Here is a 23,954-nt window from a genome sequence, read left to right on the forward strand (position 1 = left end):
AATACACATGTCGGGTTTGGTGACGAGACGTTTATACAAACTACAGGTGTGTGCATTGGTTCGAAGGTGGCCCCTGTCCTAAGCACAATTTTTCTTAGTAGTGTGGACCGAGAGCTGGCCAACGATTTAGATGGCGTTGTTACGAAGGTGTTCAGGTACGTGGACGATTACTTAGTTGTGGGCTCAAACGTCGACAAAGAAGTGTTCACGAAGCGGGTGCTAGACGCGTTTAAGTTACGAGGCAAGGGGTTGATGTTCACGTCAGAAGTACCCGCTAATAATGTGCTGCAGTACCTTGATACAAAATTAACCTTTCAATCGGATCATGTATGCTGGGCGTATTCTCCCCGTGCTGGAAAGCCTCTCCTTAGCTACGCCTCAGACCATTCGCGGTTGGTCAAGAATGGGATTGCTGAGTCATGCTTAAGATCTGCCTTGCTTAAGTCGTGCTGTCACGCAATGAATGACGCTTTCGGACAGCAAATACGCCGGTTGCGGGACGCTGGTTATCCGCAAAATGTGTTGCTTGCATCGTGTAGCCGGTTGCTCCGAAAGTTAAAGCAGGAAAAACAGCGCACGACGGAAGAAAGCAGGCCCAGAGAGGAACGGTCTAAGGTTTCTGTAATACCTTACGTGCATGGACTCTCCCATAGAATTAAGAAGGTGGCAGAAAATTACGATGTAGAAGTGGTGTTCTCTGCACAGAACAAAATAGGAAGTGTGTGTTGCATGGTCAAACAAAAGTATGAAAAAGAAGGAAGGAATGAAGGCAAGAATGAGTGTACTGTAAGACATGGGAAGCAATTTGTTGATTGTGTAAAAGATGTCGTGTATCGGATACCAATGACGTGCGGTCATGTGTATGTCGGTCAGACTGGAAGATGTATAAATATAAGACTGAAAGAACATTTATCTAGTTTAAAAGGACGCCCGTGCACACATTTGGCTTTACATTGCAACGCGTGTGGATGTACACCATGCTTCGACAACACTGTCGTTTTGTTCAAGCATCAAAATAAAACGTCAAGAGAGATCGTTGAGGCATTCCATATTTCCCACCAAAAAGAAGATTGTGTAAGCCATCCCTCAGTAACATTGTTAGATAAGGAGCTGTCGCTACTATCAGCGTTAGTGTGATTAGATGAGTGTACACGTGTTTTGCTATGTGTGCCGGTGATGGGTTCTTGTACTGATCTGCGCAGTGTTGTAGGGTATAAAAGTCTGTGTTTTTTCTAATAAACCACTCAGTTGATAGAAGGCGCTTGTCCGTGTGTTCCTTTCTTTGTCCCCGTTTCTGTGCGCTATTACCTTCAAAATGAAGGATTTCGGATGCGATGTTCCGTTCCAAGGTAGGTACAAGCCGGGCACTTCCGGTGCGATGCAAAAATCCAGGGCCTTCTGCACTAACGTGAAACCTGGGGAGGGGCGAAGCCTACAAGCTATAAGCGTATTCATGGCGCCTCCGCGTCTTTGCCCATTGAGATAAAACCGTTGGTGGTATGCAGCTTTGCTGTAAGTCTCGTGTCTTTGAAGCACAAAGCGTTCTAGAGCGAGTCGTTGGAAAATGAGGGTCCCAGTGTCTTCTTTTAGTACGTGTTACGTTCTAGCGCGAGGCGTTGGAAAACGAGAGTCCGGGGGCTTTAGTACCGTGAACGTGATACTACGACGACATGAGACAACAACGGCATGAGATGCCGACAGCCCGATCCCCTAAGGGGCTCTGCCCCTAAAAATTTAAACGGGTTGATATGCCGCGCCCCACCTTTAAACCGACCTAAAAGACACCAAGCCACTTTAATTTACGAAAACAATGCGGAGAATTGAACTAAGAGAACACTGCAACATAAAAAAAAAAACTACGGGTCTTGGAAAAAATACTGGAACTGCTGGGGCACGAACCCGGGGCGTTCGTTTCGAAACCCACGATTCTGCCTCTAGGCTACAGAGGCAGACAGCGGAGTTCTTGCATAAAATAATAGAAGGAGTTTTCGAAATGAAGCAGTAGATGCCGGGCTTCTACCCAAAAGGGAATGGTATCTCGTGTGTCGCATACCTGTGACACAATCTAAAATCTTCGGGCATCGAATGAACAAAATATAGCTTGCCTAGCCTGTATATACCAAATCTCGAACATGCTTTACAAATCTCGCATCCATTGCAAGCATATCCGACCACTCAATCCTGAACCATTCATTTTATTTGCTGATTTTAACCTGCGTGATTTATTACTTTCTTTGTTCAGTTTAGCTACTATAGCTGCCTTTATTCACAGCTGTACTCACTTTGTACTTTATTTGATGTGCAACTTACTGCTTTCGTTGAAAACTTATCGTTATGTGTTGCTTGACCCCTTAGATAATGCCTTATGGCCGGTAAGGAACAAATAAAGGAAAGACATATTTATTTATTTATTTATTTATTTATTTATTTATTTATTTATTTATTTATTTATTTATTTATATATTTATTTATTTGTTTATTTATTTATTTATTTATTTATTTTTATGTAATACATACCGCAGTCCGATGACAAAGCAGGTGGGCATATAGATATTAAAAGAAGTGCCTACATCACATGCACAGCATCAGTAAACCTTGTGAAGTAGTACGTGTCTAGAAAATGGCCAACAAGCGTGACAAAAGGGAAGACGAAAACAGAAAAAAGGACTTACATAATATGAATCACCACTACACAAAAAATAGTAGCTGTGCTTCGAATATTTAACGCTTTGCAATATGAACCCGCTTTTCAAACTCAGTGGCATCACGCGCTGACAACAAATCTGCGGACGCCTTGTTCCAATATTCGATTGTTAGGGAAAAGAAAGAATGCTTGGAGAGATTAGTTCCAGCCAAAATTAGGGTTATATATTTTGAGCGTGGGTTCTTCTAGTCGAACGAGTTACGCGGGACTGCACGTACAGCAATGGATTAACATTGAACGGATGTGAGTTAAATAAAAACAGAAACTTGAGCCCCGCAAACTGCCTCCTGTTTTCCAATGTCATTAATTGTTCTGTGCCATAAGAAGCGACTGTGAAGTGCGGGCCGCTATGCTAACTGTTAAAAATGAACCGGACTCCTTTTCTATGCACCCTTTCCCGTTTATGAAGATCTTGTTCAATCAGTGGGTCTTATGCTGCACATGCCTACTGTAGTTGAGGCCTAACAATAGAGTTATATAATGGTAGTTAGCACGTAAAGCTGCGGCTTTTAGTCTATGTTTGAGGAACCCGAGTTTTGTGTAAGCTGATGCGCATATTTGGTAATGGTATTGGACAAAGCCAGTCGTCTAGTTATACTAAACCATAGATATTTATGTTCGTCTACCTGTTTCAGCGTGTGGTTAATAAGCCTGTAAGAAGATGTGAATGAATGTGTTTGTTACTTACTTGGAGCAATATAGATTTGTCCCAGTTCAATTCCAGGGACCAGTTTACACACCAGTGGGCGACGGCATCAAGGCTACTCTGAAGGTTAACCCGGTCACAAGCGGGTGAAGCCCGTTCGAAGAGCACGCAGTAGTCAGAAAACAAGTATAAACAAATCGATGGTGCGTGAATACAATTAGCAATATAAATAATGTAAAACAGCATGGGTCCCAGTACGCTGCCCTAAGAAACACCGGAAGTTACGAGGGGAGAGCAGGAAAATCAGTTATTTTAACAAACTGTTCGCGGTTAGAGATACAGGACTGTATCCATTTCATGAGAATTACTGAAGGCAAGTGTTTTGAAACTTTAAAATAAGTTTACTGTTCGGAGCACAGTCGAAGACTCTGCTGAAATTTGAAGAAAAAAATGACGTCGAGTAGTGCAGCCTTACCAAGTGAAGACGCGAGTTTGTGAATAGTGGTTATGAGTTGGGTGAGCGTACCGTGTATAAGCGTTTTCTAAATCCGTGCTAGAACGGTGTTAGAATATTGTTAGCTTCTAAGGACAGGGCAACGAAATTTAATACTACGTGTTCGAAAAGTTTACACGTGCTCGGAGTCTGAGAGATAGGGCGGTAGTTGTCTGCAAAGAGGCGGTCTTCTTTTTTGACAAGTCACGCACCACTCATCAGGAATATCGCCACAAACAAAGGATAGGAACCATTTTTCCACGCAGTTACTCCACTCAACATTTCACGGCACACAGCAACACATCGGGTTTCTTCTACGTATGTAGGAGTATCAACTAGTGTACCAAAGGTGGCGCGCTAGGTGACGCCATGCAACATAGTACTATAATTATACCTCATGGCTTTTTCTCGGAATTCCCTAACGTAGCAGATTGTTGTATCAACCATTTTCCCTTTTTTTCACGGATCATAGGTCCTGCTATAATTTCTTCCGTAGCCTCTGCAGTCCTCCACTTTTAAAAATGATCACTGATCCCCTTCACCACAGTGCAGCTGAATGGCAATCACTGATATCTACAGAGTAGACTAATGATGAGGTACAGTATATGATTTGACGCGACAAATGGAGACGGCGCTGTGACATTACGCAATGAAACCATGGCGTATTGCGCTCTGTGATGTCACAGAACGTATAAATAGTTTTTCGCTTCAATCGTGTGCCCGGCTTCTTTCTTCTTACATTTCTCTACTTGACGTAGCGATTGGTCTGTGCAGTGCATTGTGGCATATTCGACCAGAGGAAATATAAGTGTGTGCACACATAAAATAGTCACGGAGTGCTGGGACTACCGCCCTCTTGCGTTCACTATGACACCGCGAAAGGTGATCGAGGTTACAAGTGACGGAGGTTACAGGAAAGCGTTTGGCACCGGATGCAGAATTTAAGCAAAGTTTCAGCGAAAGTACAGCTGGAAAATCATTTTAAAAGAGAAGTTGCTGCGGCAGGTTGCTGTTCACAGATACCTGTGTGAATGGCTCGTACTAGCAGAACATTTTTAGGGCGGCCGGTAGGGTCATTTATTAGCCCCGGCTTGCAGGCCGTCTAAAAAATTCTGAACAAGCGTCTTCCTACTTTACGCTAGGATAGACGCAGCAATAAAAAACCATGATTTATTTTGCAAACACGCAAACGGCGAAAACATAGTCCTTTTTCTCCATTGCCCCGAAAATCCCGGAATTCCGGACATTCTATGCCTGCTCTGCTTCTATATTTTCGAGTACTTTCCTTATTTCGAATAATCAATACCGGTATGTGTGCGGGCAAACCCCCACGTGGCTAACTCTGGCGGCTAAGCCTTCCGCCTCGTTCATGCGCTCCCACAAGCGTAAACACGGATGGTTCCGTTTTCCGTCAATATGCAGTCTCTTTCCGCATTCTACCCTCATGTATATGTATGCAGTGGACTAGGATGTCCACCCACCGACTGCGGTAGCACTCAATGCGATAATAATAAAAAAAACGTTTTTCATTTCCATGGGTCTTTGCTAGCGGCCAGGAAGCTTCTATTGCTCGGACTGGTGCACACTCTGCGGGACACTCGTCCTGATAGCCCACCGGCCATAAGGCGTTCGGCCACACTACTCTAGGGAGTGGTTCAATGCCGCTCCGAGGACTCTATTCTGATGAGCTGCATGAAACGCGAAAACCCTCCCTCACGCTCCTTTCGCCACGTGTCGAAAACACAAAGAAGCTTAGAGGCAGAGAGAAACAAGTCTTTAGGCCCATCTTCCTCACTTTTTTCGTGTGTGAGGGCTCCGGGACTGGTTGTGATAGCGTCTTTTGGAGGACGCCTTTCCCATCCTCCCCGCTCCAGTAAAACTTTTCGTATTAAATGTTCAAGCGTAATTCTTTTTACAATAAACTGTTATGTACAATCGTTCTTCTTATAATTAATGTACAGTGTTAATGTATCTAGGTGTAGGGACCCTTGCTTTAGTTTCGGCCTATGTAGCATACATAAATTTTAAAGCGATTATGTGCTATGCAGCTATGGCACCTCGACGATTTTATTGGGTGTGATACTGCAGTTACTAATATGTAACGTAGAAGCTACGGGCGGTGTCTTCGTGACGTAGGTTCCGTGGCTGGAATGCGCATAGTCACGGGCACCCGCAGAAATTTTCTCTGGGGGCATACTGGATGTGGGGTACATATTTAAGAGGGGAGGTTTAATACCAAAACTATGACATCTAAACGGCGAAAAAGTGAATAATGTATGTATTATAATTATATACAATCCGTGAAATTATACAACCCTTCCGCCGAATTTAGCAGTGAAATTAAAATTTTTTAGTGCGTCCACTTAATTAGGGAGGAGGGGTTAAACTGCCCTTTCTCGGACCCCCTTATTCGACTCTTGTTAGAAGCGAAAATTGCAATATGATTTTCTCAGGTGGGTAATTATAGCCCTATAGTAGACTAGACGCATAACAAGTTGCTTGTTCGTAGCAGTGGCATCCGACCGCATGGCACCTGGGTGGGCCCTCGGATAGCGACGCCTGTAAATGTCACCGAAAGCGTACAAGACGAATAAAGCACATCCTGACTTTCGGCTTCGCTATATTGTTAAAGTTCCAGCCATATGTCACAGGCTAACATAAACGCAATTTTTGTGGGAAAAATAAATCCTACAACGAGACAACTTCCACTTGTACGCACATACCTTACCGGTAGTGTAGCAGCTACCTGTAGCATATTCACTAAGTTTCGGGGTTTGAAATACGACAGGAGTAATTTATGCATATTGGACTAAAACTTAGAAAATTCGTGCGCGACAACTGTCTTTTGGCTTAGGAAAGTAGTTCGGAGAAAGCAGCATGAGAAATTAATAACCGTAAAGAAAAGCGGTCATCACAATGTTCAAAATACATCTTCAAGCATCTTAATGCGCGAAACAATATGGGCCGGACCAGCCACAAAATGCGACGTTGCAAGCAGCGGATGAGAACAAACCCCCGCACGCCGTCATATAATAATGGTCTCCGAAGCATGGTCTCGGACTCGGTCATTCAGGCACCGGTCGTTATGTCCGTCGTTACTCTCATTCCCCCTTCAACACACGCCACGAAGCGGTTGCGATGCCTCTTGGTGTGCGGGCCGGCGGGGTTCATGGCTCCGCGAAGTCTTGACAGCTTGCCAGTAGCAGAAAATGCGACGGTTAGGTAGCATCGGCTTTATATTCTTTTCCAGTTGTGGGCTTCGTCATGGGTGTATTGGATGACCAGAATACGCCCTTTATCTTTGCCCCTAAAGCTGTCATTTTCGCAAGACTGAGCCGATGATTGTCTACTCAGAGAAACTAGAGTGGGCCTTCCAGCCAGCGATCAGGCTGTCGAAAATATTTATTTATTGGCTTATTTTAGGCAGCTTCGTCTCCCGTTGCGCTGTAGCTGTCGCAATATTGCACATGTGATGTCGCAATATTGCCGGCGAGTGGGGAAATATTTTGCAAAAGAAGATTTTTCTGGCTTTCGGCAGCGTGCAGCAATTTTACACACAGTGACCGCAATGCAGAAACGGCAAAGAATGCATATTCATACATCATTCGTCGTATACAGATACAGTGCCCGATAAAAAAAAGGGCGGATATTGGATAATTGCGTCTCATTTTTTTTTTCGTCTTTCCAGCGTCTTTCCTTTCAAATGCCACTTCGGAGTGCTACATTGAAAATAACAGCAAAACTTCGTCAAGAAAACCTCTGATTTCATTCGGGAAGGTGTCACTATATTTGCTCGATACGCCCACTGCTCCTCAAAATCTCCCTTGTCGCTTGCAATGGCCAAGTTCACCGCATGACCAAGTGTTGCCAATTTCTGGGTAGGGGCAGCGCGCTTGGTCAGGTGCTGCTAAATTTCATCAAGCTCACCAGCTTCGCTTCGCTTGCAGTGTGACCCATGCCTGTTGGCATACAATGTAGAGGTGGTACCAATCAATACCGACCGTACCGATCAGTACTTATAATAGCGCTCAGCCCATAGAAATTACTGGCCAGTCCAGACCCGCGTCTCAGCTATGCGACCGTCACCGTACACCAGTAAACCACACTGGTTCCATATCTGCGTGCTCGACTAGCAGTATTTATTTTACCACCGAGCTGTTATACAACACCCCGTTTTTGGCGTCCGTAGAACGTGAAAAGCCGCTCGTTCTCTCGACTCCCGGGTCGGATTTCTATGCACGTGCTGTGGCTGAGCGCACGTGTTTTCTAGCGGGGTGTGAGCGGTGTTGCGGAGTTACCACAGCGGAATTTCCTGATTCATTCCACTTTTTTCTCGACCCGGAGTGATATGAGAATGGAATGCCGACGAAGCTTGTAGGAATGGAATGGGAATGAAATTAGGCGCTTTTTTTCCCGGAATGTATATGGCAATGGTATGGGCTCAATTTTTAGACTAACTGTGTCGAAATTAAGCTGCGACCTGCAGCCAAGCTGGTTCGGGAACCATCATTACGGCAACCCAAGCGGACAATCGCTCTATTAGTCGTGTCTATTAGTCGTGTCGCATGTTTCGCGACATCATACACTTAGCAACGCTAAACATAACCAGCACAAAACTTAGCGGCACTAAATTTAGCGACATAACATGGTGACATAGGTCAAATAGCGTGCACCAACGCTCGCGCCTTTTCACACCACAAGAGAAAGCATCGTGTCCGCGAGCTGCTGCCCTCCCTCGACTTTGACGACGTGCATGCACATTTTTGCAGTTCTCACAGCGTCTGATAAGGTCGGGTTCAGACTTTTGTCACGACTGTCGCAATATCTTTAAATAATGACGTCATTTCATGTCTCAGCCAACCGAACCGCATAAAACGCGGTTTTTGTACGTCCATAGCGCCCGATATGGCTGTCACATCGGTATCCTGAACATAGCCTAACGTCAGCGTTATTTTGCGTTCGTAACCCGATACAGCCCCAAGAAGTAATTTCTACGTCGAGGAATGATAGGAATGGAATTGAGCTTGCCGGCCATTCCAAGAGAGGAAATGGGCAGAATTTTGGCATTCCACGGAATTGAAAGGAATGGAATTGAAGATAGTTTTAATCCCTCGGAATGTAGCTCGAATTCATGTAGCTCGAAAAAGTTATACCTAACACCTAGGCAACTGTTGTTCTGGCCCTGCTCGTATAAATTGCACATCTAACGAAGAAAACCGTGCAAACCACGTCAGAACGTGGCCCGTATATGCAGGCCGTCATTTTATAAGGACAGCAGCCCAGTGGTTATAGACCGAAAAAACCAAATGCACCAAATTTAGCGGATTTTGCCAAAAACGTTTCAAAACGTGATTTAAATTTCCGGGACCAAAAACAGTAGCCAAACCAATATTAAAACCAAGGTTCCCAACAAAAAGGAACCGCCAATTTTGGCTGTAAACTTGGAACCTTCTAACGATCAGTACTACGCCGAGTAAGCCCCATGAACGATGACACGAACGAAGGAAAAATGCAAGAAAAACGCGTATCAAACGGGGGAAAAACTTCACAGAAGGAAACGCGAAGACACAATGAGCGAAGAACCGTCAGATCCTGCCTCGGACTCTGCAGAGGTTTCTAAAGAAGTGCTTCGTTCCGACACAGACAAAGCAGAAAAACTGGAACAAGTGCAGGGATACAAAGAAGAAAGAACACTTCCCTTCACAAACGCAATCCCAACAGATGGCTCTGCATCGGAATGCGGCTTCCCAGTACAACAGCCGAAAATGAGTAAAAGCACTGAAGACTGCGAAGACGATTTCCCTAGCCTCCAAAAAGCACTCACAAATTATCCAGGCAAGGATGATTCCCTTCTGGCTAAGCTGGCGAAGAGCGATCGCAGATTATTTAAGTGTTTGATGTCGATTTCAAATAAGTGCCAAGAACAAGAAGTCCGCAAAGACTTGGACTTTCTACTTAAAGAATACACCAGAGTAAAGACGATTGCGCTTGAAGCAAACCAAGAACTTAAAGTTGCACAAGGGGAGGTGAAGGGTCTCAGGGAGGCGCATGCCATTATCCCAGGAGCTCCCATATGGCCCAAGAAAGAATTCCCAAAGTCTGAGCCAGACAAACCTGCAACAAGGAAGAAAACGAAAACTGCACTTGTAGTGCAGTCAAACCTTCCTTCCGTGAAGGTAATTGAGGAAATTAAGAAGACCATTGACCCCGCGGACATAGGCCTTAAGGATGTTAATATCAGGCCGTCAAGAGAAGGGGTAGTCATTTCTTCCAGTTGTAAAACAGGAATAGACAGACTTGACGAAATTATCAAGACACATGACAGCTTGAAAAAGCACTTCATGACAAAAGTCCCGAAGGAAAAGCTCCCAGAAATCAAAATAGTCGGCATAGAGGAAGACATCGAGACCGACTCCATCCCACAACGTCTCATCAAGCAAAACCATCTCGACTGCTCGTAGGAGGATCTAAAGGTCAAGGCATCGTGGAAAGGAAAACATGGCAAGACAGTCATACTGCAAATAAAGAAAAAAGCATATAATGCACTGCTGGGTAAAACTCATCTGAACATTTCGTGGACACGGTGTCGTTTCTTTGATAACACATTCCTCCCACGCTGCAGCAATTGTTCAGTCTACGGCCACCTGGAGAAATACTGCAGTTCATCAGACTCAAAGTGCTCCAGGTGCGACGACGACCACCACTACGAAGGCTGCACCAGGCCTCCCTCCTGCTGGGTGTGCAAGATGCACAACTACGACAGCGGCGGGGACATTGACACGCGCCATGCATGCTCCTCCCGCGACTGCCCGACTTACCTCCGGCGAGTCGCGGAGGAGGCTGAACGCATCTTCTTGTCAATGTGTGAGCAGGCTCATAGTAGGGAATTTTCGAACTGCCATAGAAAAGCTTCCATCTTTGCATGTATGTACGCGTTATTGCTGGAGTGACTATAGCTTCGAATTTTGAACGATGGAAGAGGACAGAGCGAAAGAAGCACAAAACGCGAAATATGTCGGGAAAGTGGCATTTGGGGCTCTGGACGGAAAAGTACTGACTGCAGTATTAGAGGCAACTTGACAAATTCCCTCTCATTACGACACTTATGGAAAGCGGTAAATCTTATTATGACATTGACAGTTTTTCCAAAGCGTTTACCGGTTGTCGTAAACTAGCGTTGATGCATGTAAATGCCAGGAGCATGAGAAACAAGCTAGATGACATTAATATCTTCTTTGAAACAATTAAACCTGAACTTGATCTGGTGTGCTTTTGGGAACTTGGTTGACTAAAAATGACGCGATTCCATTCTTTAGTGGATACCGATCTAAACACGTTTTCAGACAGGCCAGGAGGGGGGGGGGGTGGAGTTGCATTTACCTTAAAGAATCAATACCGTATACGGTCATTGACGTCTTTTCTAGGAGTAATAACGATGTTGAGTGCTTAACAATTCGTTTGGGAAAGACCACAGTGTCTGTGGTCTATAGACCACCAAATGGTGCCAGGCAAAGCTTTAGCCTTTTTCTTGAACGACTCCTTCAGTTTGGTAGCAGTAATAACCACTCTTGTATTATTATGGGGGATATCAATATAGACATGAGTTCAGCAGATAAGTGGTCTCTGGAAATAAAAAACGTACTGGCATGCCATGCATTCACAAATCTCGTAGAACTACCGACTAGGGTATCTTCTGGTAGTGCTACCCTGCTAGATGTCTGTCTTTCTAATATCAACATCAATGAGATTCAGGCTGGCTTGCTTTCAGCTGATCTTAGTGATCATTTACCAGTGTTTTGTTTTTCCAACACGAAGGTTACTGTAAGCGGCAATATTTGTGACAGAAATTTTCGGCGCAGAATAACAAGTTCGGGACTGGAGCAATTTAGAGGCCTTGGCAGAGTTTTCGACTGGAAGGAAGTTTTCGCTCAAAACGACTCAAACAAAGCTTATGGCCTATTTTTGAGGTACATACTGGCGTGCTACGACTTAGCGTTTCAACCAGTGGCACAACGAAGAAATTCGCGAAAGGAGCAAAAGCCCTGGATAGATCAACAACTTCTTAAACAAATTAAAAAGAAAAACTCAATGCATCACTCTTTTGTGTGAACCCGTGACCCTAACCTGCTTCTAGAATTCAAAAAAATATAGAAACAAACTGCAGAGCGACCTGAACAGTGCCAAGCTCAGATACTATGAACGCCTCTTCGAGGATATACGTAACAATTAAAAAAAGATATGGGAACAGTGAATGTGATAACGGGCCGCAAGAAGAGGACGCAGTCGCATGTTGCTCGCTTGAACGGTAGGCGGGTAGAATCAGCCGAAATGGCAATCGCAATGAATAGGCATTTCATCAAAGCAGGGGCTTACATTTGGGAGGTCGATGAAGATAAAAGTAGCGCTATACTGGAACAGTCACAACTTCCAAACTATCTTTTTAAGTACGACAAACGCGAGTGAGGTGCAAACTTTTATTCTTAAACTAAAAAACAACGTCGCATTTGGCATCGATGGTATTGCACCACTTCCTGTTAAACACATCGCTTCTGAAATTAGTGAAGTTTTAGCGTTTATTATTAATTTGACAATATCTACTGGAGTTTTTCCTCAAAAACTGAAAGTAGCACGAGTTAGGTCAATTCACAAAGGTGGTGGCGATGACCAGTTGTCCAATTACAGGCCAATCTCTGTGTTGACTGTCTTTTCAAAAATATTTGAAGGTGTACTACATAATAGACTAACAAACTTTTTCAACACACACAAGGTCATTTCACCGTATCAGTACGGCTTTCAAAAAAACAAGTCAACGCAGGAAGCTCTGCTTAATATTAAGGACAGTATAATAGAAAATATAGAGGGAAAGAAATTTACACTCGGGTTATTCGTGGACCTACAAAAAGCATTTGACTCTATCAATCATGAAATATTGCTAAGAAAACTAAAAAAATTAGGTATACGCGGACTATCGGCTGACCTATTAAGGAGCTATTTAAGTAATAGGGAGCAATTTGTTGAATTTAACGGTATTTCATCGGAGTTATTGACAATAGAACAGGGTGTTCCGCAAGGGTCAAAGCTGGGACCGTTGTTATTCTTAATATATATGAATGATATTCCAAACATACCTTGTACACCCCAGATAGCCATGTATGCAGATGACACGAACATATTTTTCTCCGGTAGCAGTATAAGAGAACTCCAGTATGAAGTAAATAGATATTTAGAAATGTTGTCAAAGTGGTTAAACGAAAATAACTTACAGCTAAACGCATCGAAGACTACCTATATCATTTTTAGACCAATTAATAAGAAGATAGATCAAGGCAATCATATTGAATATCGGGGCAATATGATCAACCAAGTCAAAGAACAGAGTCTTAGAACAGAACAGAAGTCTTAGGAGTATGGTTTCAGGAAAAATTATCTTGGCATCCTCATATAGAACACTTAGGCAATGAAATTTCAAAAAATATTGGCGTTCTCTACAGATTGAGAGGCTTAATACCGCTTTGGTTGAAAACACAGCTTTATAAGACTCTTGTCTATTCTAGGCTTTGCTACGGGATATTAGCGTGGGGAACAACAAACAAAACAAATTACAAACGGCTGATCGTCTTACAGAAAAGCGTTCTCCGCCTATTTGCCGATTTTCACGGGCACTATGCAGACTTGAGAACGGGTCCACCATTTGTTCAGTATAGTATGCTTAAGGCTGACCAAATTTATTATATGAAGCTTTTACAAGCTATACACAAAGAAAATATCCATGGCAAACATAACGACAATAGCAGTATATACCCTCTTAGGTGTGCCAAAATACATACACCGAAACTGCGAACGAACTACGGCAGGCAGTCTTCTCTGTTTCAACGCACCGACATACTCAACAAAGTTGGAGACCACATTGATTTCAAATGCAGTAGAAACATATTTAAAACACAGGCGAAGGAATACAATATCTGTTTGAATGGCTAGAGCTGTGGATGTCGTCTCGACCTGTTTAATGCGGAGGTTTTGTAGCTGTGTCTATCTTTAAAACTCAATCATAGTTCTACTCTGATTGTCCACTTGTATTTTGTTTTACTTTACTCTTTTGTACTCTTATGTACGTTACTGTACTTTTCCCATATTGTTCTGTAATGTCTTGTGCTCTACATGTTGCTTGTATTTTTGTACAACTCATTAGAATTTCTAGCTTGATTGATTTTGCCTCATCATTGTACTGTACCAAAGGGGGCTGGGGCCTCTGTCAGGCTTTGTAGCCTTTAGTCCCAGCCTGCCTCCTCGTACTTCTGAGGAAATAAAAATCTTTGAAATCCTTTGAAATAGAATGGGGCTGCCTATTCCGCAACACTGGTCCGCACACCCTGCCCCTTCGGCCACCTATTCGCTTCCGGCGCTCTTTCACCAGTTGTGCGCTGTCAATGTGCGTGTGTCCCTTTACTGTGACGTCATATATCGCCTAAGGTTACGTTCGGACTACCGACGCAACAGCCATATCGTGATCTATGGACGTAAAAAAAAACGGCATGTAACGTAGTTCGGTTGCTTGAGACGTGAAATGACGTCATTCTTTAATGTTATTACGACAGTTGCGGCAACAGTCTGAACCCGGCCTAACGACGTTATTGCAGTTGCGTTCCGTCCGAGCTGTGGGTGTAGGACGCATGTTGTGCGTAGCGAAAAAGAACAGCGCGCCTTCGGAGAGCGCCGGCAAGAGCAGAAGCAGCAGCGGTAGCGAAGGCGGCGGAGTTAGACCACCGACGATGTTCGGGCCGCGAAAGCTAAGTGTATCGCGGCGTTCGTAGGCACCCCGAGTACCGCGGGGCGGAAAACGGAAGGCAGCTGTGCCGCAACAATCCCGCTGAACGCCTCCCGGTACAAGGGTGCGGTTTGAGCGGGAGTTCGCGGCCAACCATTACGACGTCGCTTGTGCTGTGTGCGATTTAATGTGGTTTCCTCGGGCCCCACAAGCATCTACGCTGGTCATCCGCCTTACAGAGTGGAATGGCACTGGTTTTTAGCATTGTTCTTTTAAAGATTCAGAACTTCTATCGACTTTGTCCTTGCGTTTAGGGGAGTTTTTTTTTTTGAGTGAGGCTCATCTGTGAACGTGTAAAATATGACAGGAAAGTGACAGGAAGGATTCGAATTTGCGTCAACCGGTTCCAGCAGGGCCATATTGTGCGTGGAAGCACAGCCAGGCCATACAGAATTGGTCTATGTGCTTACAGAACAATTTATGGTGAGCTACAGCCGCATATGGGTCCCTATGGATACTCACAAAGGGTTTTAAAATTTGGTATAGCCAGCTATTAAAATTTTGCTATTAAAGTACAAACCAGCAGTTAATGTCTAAACCTTAAATTTCTTTTTCGGTGGCTTTAGAGCATTGTATGTTGTTTAAGCTATAGACCCACAGCTATTCAGGCGGCTTTAGCTAGCTGAAAAAATATATATGCCTCATTAGCTCTATAAACTAGCCGCGACAAAAGCTCCTTCAACTGGGTATAGATCGGCGTTTAGCTCTAACTCTATAGCCTGGAGACCATTAAGCTGTCTTTTGCCTGGCACGGGTTGAGGCTTTTTTCCCTTTCTTTGTATGTACATTTTTTCTCCTGGCCCCGAAATAAATGAAGTCGTAGGAAAGTGTTTCAGCTAATGCCGAAGAGAAGAAGCCATAAACGTTCCTGCGGCTGGATATACAGCAATATATGACTGCACACGTGTGACCATTTATAAGCATTTAGTCAGATATAGAAAAGTGTGTGGCCCAGAAGCTATATACTCACAGCCCCAAAAGCTTCCTTAGCCAGGTACCGAAAGATACTCGTATTCGAACATATAGGCTCGTCACCACACAGCTACATCTCGCAGGTGGTAGACTATAGTAATGTTATAAAACTATAAATCGCGCAATCACTAAAGCTTACTCAGCTGGTTGTAAAACAATCTATGGCTCGAAACCTTCATACTCATGATTTACCTACTTCTGTTCAAAGAGACCGGATGATGTTGATGAAGCGGTTACAGAGAATTGTTTGTCCAATAACGCGCGTTACTAATTATGCAGAACACATTTAAACTGTAACATTGAAGGCAGCTGTTGGCTGAAGCTAAAATTCAGGTTGCAATTTTGGATACTGGGCACCGTCAAAGCTTGCAGGTTATATTGGTGGATGTTGTATACTTGTGTTGTCGTTTCATGCAATAATGAAATTGGAAATCTGTGCTCGTCCTGTCTCCCTCTTGTCTCTGTGCACGTTTTTTGTGCAGTTTTATTTCTTGGTCCGTCATGTACAGGGCTAGCCAGCCAACCAAGTCCTCTTTGAAAATATCTGTCGAGCGAGTGACGTTAGTTCGGAGTCATCTTCTGCGGGACTTTTCTGCCGTGAGTACTTGGAGAGAGTAAAAAAGCGGTCTTTCCTGAAAACCCCACACCGCTTATACGCAGATTGGAAATAATTTTCGAGCACCCTGCCTGCGAACCTTGCCAGGGATATGGCGGCCGCTTTAACCCCTACCATTGCTTGTCCCCGGGCAGCCCAAGTAAAGATTAGCCACAAAGTAGAGGGTAACAAGCAGTACTGGATTATAAACATGATTTATTATCTGACTGAGTGAAACTGTACGCGGTGGGTGGACATACCGGTACGGTAGTCCGCGCTTTCTTGCGACGCCCCAGCTGCGGGTAACTAGAAACTCTTGATTCGCGAGCTGGTCACCGCGCAGTAAGCTTTCCCACTACTCAGTGGAGTGTGCACGGGTGTGTGTGGGGGGTTTAAGGCACAGCCAAACTAAATGAATGACAGTATTTGGTGTGTCGGGACAGTCTGGGCAACTTGGGGATATGCAATACGGGAAATCCGATGAAGGAAGGTGTGGTTGTAGTAGTATTGGTCTGGAGCCGTCGCCAAATGTGTGCGTCGGCTACCCCTGTGGTAGCGCTTTGCGGGAAGCTCGGCAGCGCTGGATGTTGTCGGAGTAGTCTTGTGAGAGGTGGTGCAAGACAGGAGGACCGCTAAGTGGCTTGTCTTCCTCCAATTCTGGGAATTATTAGGGGTTAATGGCGCAGGAAGCGGCATGCGCCACCTCCTTCCATACAATGCGGATCTGTGGTAGTTCTGGTAGTTGTTGGAGGATGTTAGCTGCAAGACCGGCGATGTTCCCTGTTGTAAACCGTCGGCAGGCTGTCAATGAGCCGGTGCGTACGGTAACGTTGGAGGGCGGGGAGTGCACCAACGCTAAGGCGATGGCCGCTTCTTCAGCTGTAGTTGTAGAGCCAGTGAGAAATGTTGCTTTAGCCACAATGCTGCCATTTGCCCCGACTACCCGTCTGCTGGTCCGAAGCGGTAGTTCTCGGCGTCCATGTAGCATGCTTCGGAGTCTGTGGCATTTCTTGTTGTGGCATGTTATGTCCTCTATGGTAGATTACAAGATTTTGGCGCAGGTTCCTTCTGCCCGACTGCTATTTGCAATGTCTGTCCTCATAGTCCCTTGTGTAATAGTTATGTTTATTAGAGACTAATCTGCGCATTGATTGTGCAGCCCTGGTGTTCTGTTCCGACAATTATGAGCAGTTTGCTCTACCTCAGATTGACCTTTCGCCATGTGTCTTCACTTCTAACAAATTATCATTAAGGCTTTGGTATGCACATTTTGTGGCCGGTTTTACAGCCAAACCGGCGGGAAAAATTAAGTATTTCTTGTAGATGCCGCACCTGCAAGCTTCGACACGAAGAATTCACGTCGTTGCTGATCCGGGCAATTTGAATGTATAATGACATCATGGAGAATTGAGCAAAGCTGGAAGAAAAGTATTTTAGCAGTATTTTAGCAGATTGCCCACATGTGGCAAACAGAAAATATACCCGCGCTTGCAATAGTTTTTTTTTGTTTGTTTGAAAACGATACCTTTTGGACACACTGTATGAAATTCCTTGATGATAAGGTTTAACGTGCCGACGCCCCACAAGCGATTAGGGGCGCTGTAGTGGAGGGCTGGGGATTCATTTTGGTCCGCTGGGGATATTTAGCGTGTGATGAAATCGCGAACACACCGGCGCTGTCGTTTTAGGTGAGGAGTACATTAGGACCGCACAACGTCCATCCGCGCCCGTTCGCAAGGCATTTACAATCGTGAAAAATCACTCAGGCACCGGCAGGATTCGAGCCTGTGTCTGGTAGACCAGACAGAGTTAGTGCCAGTCGTCTTACCCATTGGGCTACGACCGTGTGTTAGTACCCGGGACTCAAACTGCTTACTCCCTCGCCTTTAACGGTGTGGAGTACCTTACGACGTCGCGATGTCCGCCCGCGTCCATCTGTGCGCACACCACCACCAAGCGAAAGTCAAGCGAAATTCAATTTGAGCCGTGAGTTGCAGTCTCATTTAGGGGATAATCATGGTGCATCTCACGGCTCAAATCGAATGACGGTCGGGGCGCAAATCGGATGTCACTCGGGACGCAACTGGGATGTCATTTCGAGTCCCAGTACTCCGCACCCTCGCCATCATCTACTGAGTGGAGAAGCTGCCATTTTTGTTTTCTGCTTCATGCTTCATCAGAAAAACGACCTCCGCGGCCGTGAATTGAACCAGCGGCCTTGGGTTCAGCAACGCAACGCCTTACCCACTGAGCCGCCGTGGTCTTTTCTACCGGGTCTTACGGCGGCACCAATAGTGGGTGACCTAACTAGAACAGGTAACAGCATTAACGCCGGTATCCTAGAAATCAAGGAAGGCATAGATTATAAGCTGAAAATAGCTAAACTAAAGCCCACTATATAGCGTCTAATCATCTAGGGTTTCAAAATACTTTTCAATATTCTCACTCTCATGTCTCCGCTGAAAGCTCGGTAGGGTAAAGGACAGATGGAACCGGGCCGCCAAGCTAAAAATCACCCTAAAAATAGGAGCGAGTATCCTCCCAGAGAACAGCCACGTAAGAATGCTCGGCGGGGTTCTAGACAAGCGGGTAGTTCCCAACTCACAATCGCCAATAACATAAAATCTTCAACCAATTATTGCCCCCAAGCGAAACGTCCAACCAAGAAAGAGCAAGAAAAACAGAAAAGAAACGATAACACTCATGCAACCACTGATCATGACCGGAATATTGCAGTGCCTGGTGTAACACAAATTTACCCGTACAAAATAAATTGAAAGAAACACCATCATTAGGACAGTATATAAGGCAGTCCTCTCCCCCGCAATTTTGACCCTGAGACGAATTAACGAGGGATGGAACAACAGGGTAACAAAATGAACATGCATAGATGGGTCTAGAAGAAGGGAACGGCCATTTACTCGATGGAAAGATGAAATAACAGTATTCGGGGCAAAGAATGTACTCGGGAAGCGCAGGACAGCAGTGGGTGAAGGCCAGTAGGAGGGGCCTTCAGGCTGCAGTCGTCCTAAACATGATGTTCGTGACAATGACGATGAATCTTAACTTGTGTCTTCCTAACGGATTCCAAGGAATCGGAGAAAGAATTCGCTCTCCTAGCACCAAGAAAGCGGATGCAACAACCAATTCGGGAAAGGCCGTCATACCCCGTTTGAAGAGAAACGGGCACCCCCAAACAGAAAAGATAAGACAGGCACACCCACCCCTTTGAAAGAAAATCCCTGCACGCCACGGTAGATATAGTACCGATCAAGCGACCCGAAATAAAAACTCTCCTCTACCAAAATATGGATACAATCCTACACAAGAAGGGGAGGTATGGCAAGCTCAAGTTCATTCGGGGAAAGTTTCAATATCATGAGACCACATTATACATTGACTCCAGGATGTACGAAGGCACGGGGCCTCAATTGTCGTAGTTGACTACTCTGGCAACCTTTGTGACTGCATGACCCTCCAACGGTTAGGAACAAAGAAATGGAAGTTGCAGAAATCCTCTTGGCAATCCGAATAGCGAATGTATCAAATAGAACGGGAACATCATTACAGACGCTAAAAGGACATTATACTGTTTTCTGGAGGCAGAATTCCAAGGGCTTCGGTAAAATATTCCCATCCATAACGCAGAAAGTTAGCAACGTCACCTGGACAGTCGGATCCAGTGGTCTGATAGCGAACGACGCACTATTCAAGAGGGACACGAACTCACGTACCGTGCTCCTTGTGACCACGACTACCCCACTACCCTCTGCAACATTGAGGACAAATCCTCACCCTATGTTTAGGAACGCAATCTTTCCCCTTGCTACAACGAGGTCCCAATGCTGAAGAATAACAAACTCTGTGGACGAAAAACAAGCACAGTTATCTGAAAATCCATGTGCCTTAAGGTGTTTGGTGGGAACATCAGACATCAACTCAGAACTCTGCTAAAATAGGGGAAACATCCACCCTCTTGCGCGCTACGTTACCATGTCCAAGGTTATGGCCAGGAGAGGATAACCCGAACATAACATATTGCACTTCTTCGAAACATCGGAGGCTGATTTGACCAGCTCGTTAGCTCAAAATCAGCGCGAGCTGATTCAGAGGCCAAGGGAAGGAGCTGCTGCATCTGGTGCCGTAGACTCAGGTTCCATCACACTAAACTTTTTTACACCCTCCTTGGCCGAAAAGGGTGTAAAAATATTGTACCATGGCTAACACCCTTAAAATGTGTTTTGGCAAAAAAAGGGTGCACAGATGAAAAAAGGGTGTTGAGCTCAACACCCTTAAAAAAGGGTGTTGAAAATGCTCAACACTCTTTTTCAGGTAATGGCATGCGCAGTGGCAATGTGAATGGGCGGAGCGCGCTGCATTCAACACAAACAATCAATAAGCACAAGTTACAGTTGGAACACCAGCGAATTGAGCAAGAAAACCAACGGGATGCAAGCGGTACAGGGAGTGCATACTTACTTAGTAATACATGTGCTGTTCTTGCTTTTATATCTCGCAGAGGAAAGCCCCTCGATGGAGTCGGTGGGCTTGTCTCAAAAAACAGGTATTTTAGCGCTAACTTTGGAAGTATGGATTTACTATTAGAATGTACAAATCAACACGCGGATTTGCAAAAACGTTTTAATTACGAGGTAGTATTTGTGTTTTATAACTTATAAAATTATATTACATACCAAACAAATCTCCAAACCCTTCAAAAAGGGTGTTCATTATTTCAACACCTTTTTTCCCAGAAGGGTGTAAAGCTACAAATTAGGGTGTTCGAAAATAAGAAAAAGGGCGTAAAGAAAAGGGTGTAAGAAAAAGGGTGGAAGAAAAAACCGCCAACTAAGAAGAAATGTGAAGAGACCTCCAACTTTAGAGGCATTTTGTACCTGTGTAAACGGGTGGACTGAACATTTTCTACAAGTGGGGGGTGTTTTGTACCTCACGATATTTAAAGCAATATGAATTTGCATAATTTATTGCCAGTGAAGCTCTTTAAGCTTATGGTAGTTTCGGTGGCGTTAGCAGAAAAATACAAAGAAAATGAACTGCGGCACCTGTAGATAGGGTATTTATAACAGTGAAGTCGTCTTTCGAGCTTGTTAGAGTGTGAGCACAAGGGGCGTATGCGTATCCGCACCTCTTACTGTACTATTTCAAAGGTACTAGTCTTTTATGGATTCTAAAAGGCAAAAAATTGGCGCAGTTTGCAATAGTAGTGCAAGGCTGGAGAACCAGCATAGCTGGGGGCCGACCTAGCTTGTTTCCCCCTTGGATCCCCTGGCATTGGGGGGGGGACACTAGAACAGCCTTGTAAAATCCGCTTAAACTTGGGCTCACCCCTCAGCGGTCATCTTAGCTTAGAAAGAACATTGCAAAGCTTAGCAAACATAACAAAACTTAGCAACACCGGAAGAAACTAGGTCGAGCCCCAGCTCCGCTGTTCTTTTTTTGAAACTGAACACCTATTTCACACCGTCTCAACAACCTACAGAAAGCCAAGCGTGTTGCAGTCTGTAAACACTTTTTTCGCCACACGACTGTAGTCTTTTTAATTTTGAAGGTTCAAATTGGTGTTTCACATGCCAAAGCTGAAGTTGGGGCATGAGGTGCACCGCATATGGAAACGAGCGATCATTGTATACCAGCAATTACTTTTTTTTGCGCTTGAAAATTTATTTTGAGTAGAGGAGTATATGAGGGGATGTATTCTTTATTATAGTGCTATTATGCATCCAAACATGGCCTCACTCAATGCACAGCTGAACACCTTTTCCACACCCTTTCAACACCCTAAGAAAAACCAAGGGTGCTGAAGTTGATCAACACCCTTTTTTCACGCAAAAAGGGTGTAAAACTAGGAAAAGGCTGTTGAGATTCAAGAAAAATGATGTAAAGGCTTCCCAACACCCTTTTTCCACTTATGCTACACCCTTTTTCCCAAAACGGTGTAAAAAAGTTTAGTGTGCACCTTTGAGCTCCCTGCCATCTCTTAACCCCATTTTTGTAAACCACAACAACTTCTTCCTGAACAAAGATATCCTCTCTCTCTCTCTCTCTCTCTCTCTCTCTCTCTCTCTCTCTCTCTTTGAAAGAAGCAAAATTGTCCAGCCCGGTCTAGACATCACGGAATAAACATTTTGATACACTGACACTAACTCCTCCTAGCTCAAACTTACCAACACCTCGCATCCGCAACATTTCACGCTCACAATTTATGCCACAGACGCGCAGAGAGCCTTTGTCTCTCCTGGGACACGGCCATTAAAACCCTGCTCTGGTCTTTCCCTTTTCGATAACCTTTCGTGCTCTTAAAGCATAGACCGGAAATGCACCAGCTCCGTACGAACACGCTCCGTGAGAGTCGAACCATCGCTATCGTGCCTTATATGTTAGGATACAAGCGTAGATGTCTCTGCAACTTTTTTCGAATCTTTCTTTCTTAATTTGATTTTTTCTACAAAGAAGACTTGTGACAACATCAATCGTGAAGGCTAATTTTGACATAAAGTGTACCTTTACTATTGAGAGACACGGATAAATGTTTCTGTGTGTGTGATCATTATGTTCGGTGCCAACGACCCACCTTTCCTCGTAATCCGAAATATATTTCGGCAGACAAATGCTGTCATCCCACACCCGGATCTCTAAACAATTATTCGTGAATATATACACTCACGCACTGCGTATTCTTCTGGTATTTTTCGGGCCCTGCAGTAAACCTCTAATAAAAACGTTATTGAAAACCGGTAATAAATTATTAGGACATGTCAGGCCTGCATTGTCTTATGATTTATCGACTTATACAGTGAAACCTCCATATATCGAACAGCGCGGTGCCCGCGAAATAGTTCGATATAACCAGAATTCGATATATATAATCACGTAGAAAACGCGTCATAAACTGATACAAATCAATAAATGAACGAAATGTGCAGTAAATACTCACTTGGTGCTTCAAAGTATTTATTCTTTTGGCTTAAAGTACTGCAGCAGGGTAGCCTGGCGTGTTATACACGACTTCCTCAACCAACGTAGTCCAAACGTTCCACAAGCGACAGGCTGGTGCCTTTTATAGCGCTGCAGTAGCGGTGCGGTAGGGCCTAAACCACTGAAGCCTCGGTCGAAGTCGGGAGCGGGGCACTATCAGCCCTTGCGGGTACAACCTCGGCAGCGTCTTCGTTTGTGCGCTCAGTAGTAACCTCCGCTAGGATCTCCACACCCGCCAACTCCGCCGTCGTTCCGGTGCTGTCGTCACCGCCAACGAAGTCATCAATGCACATGCTTCGTGGCTCAGCCCCAACAAAGCGCTCCAGGTGGCCCAGGTTTCTTCAAGCTCGCATTCTTCTTTTGCACCATCCAATCCTGCTTCGGTGCAACCTATGCGCAGCAGTCGGGAACGCCCATCGCGCCACCGCTATCCTCGAGGGTACTGCGGGATAGCTCGCCGCCTGTCGGTCTGGGCAGTCTGGGGTGTTCGATATGGGCCGTTCGATATACCCATTTCATGTCCGTCCCAGTTCGAAATAAAAAATTAAAACTGCATGTGATTTCCCGCGTGATATAGAAAGTGTTCGATATAGGCAATAATTCGATATACCCGTGTTTGATATATCGAGGTTTGACTGTAGCTGAAATTGCGCTCTTGTGAATATATTGTAATTTTACTTAAAGATGGAACTGAAAGCATGAAATTGAAGTATAAATTATAAA

At 44.7% G+C, this 23,954-nt stretch overlaps 1 protein-coding gene across 1 annotated transcript in view; it reads left to right on the forward strand.

The window, feature by feature from the left end:
• LOC144159799 (uncharacterized) overlaps nucleotides 1–23,954 on the forward strand; it is a 176,017-nt gene that overhangs the window by 1,291 nt on the left and 150,772 nt on the right. Inside the window, exons 2-3 of the mRNA XM_077691485.1 lie at nucleotides 481–1,127; nucleotides 10,466–10,707. Of these exons, the coding sequence (XP_077547611.1) occupies nucleotides 481–1,127; nucleotides 10,466–10,707 (889 nt within the window). The remainder of the gene's footprint in view (nucleotides 1–480; nucleotides 1,128–10,465; nucleotides 10,708–23,954) is intronic.

Source organism: Haemaphysalis longicornis, unplaced genomic scaffold, assembly GCF_048455015.1.
Source record: "Haemaphysalis longicornis isolate Haplotype H1 unplaced genomic scaffold, Haemaphysalis longicornis Haplotype H1 scaffold_1, whole genome shotgun sequence".
NCBI classification, from domain to species: domain Eukaryota; kingdom Metazoa; phylum Arthropoda; class Arachnida; order Ixodida; family Ixodidae; genus Haemaphysalis; species Haemaphysalis longicornis.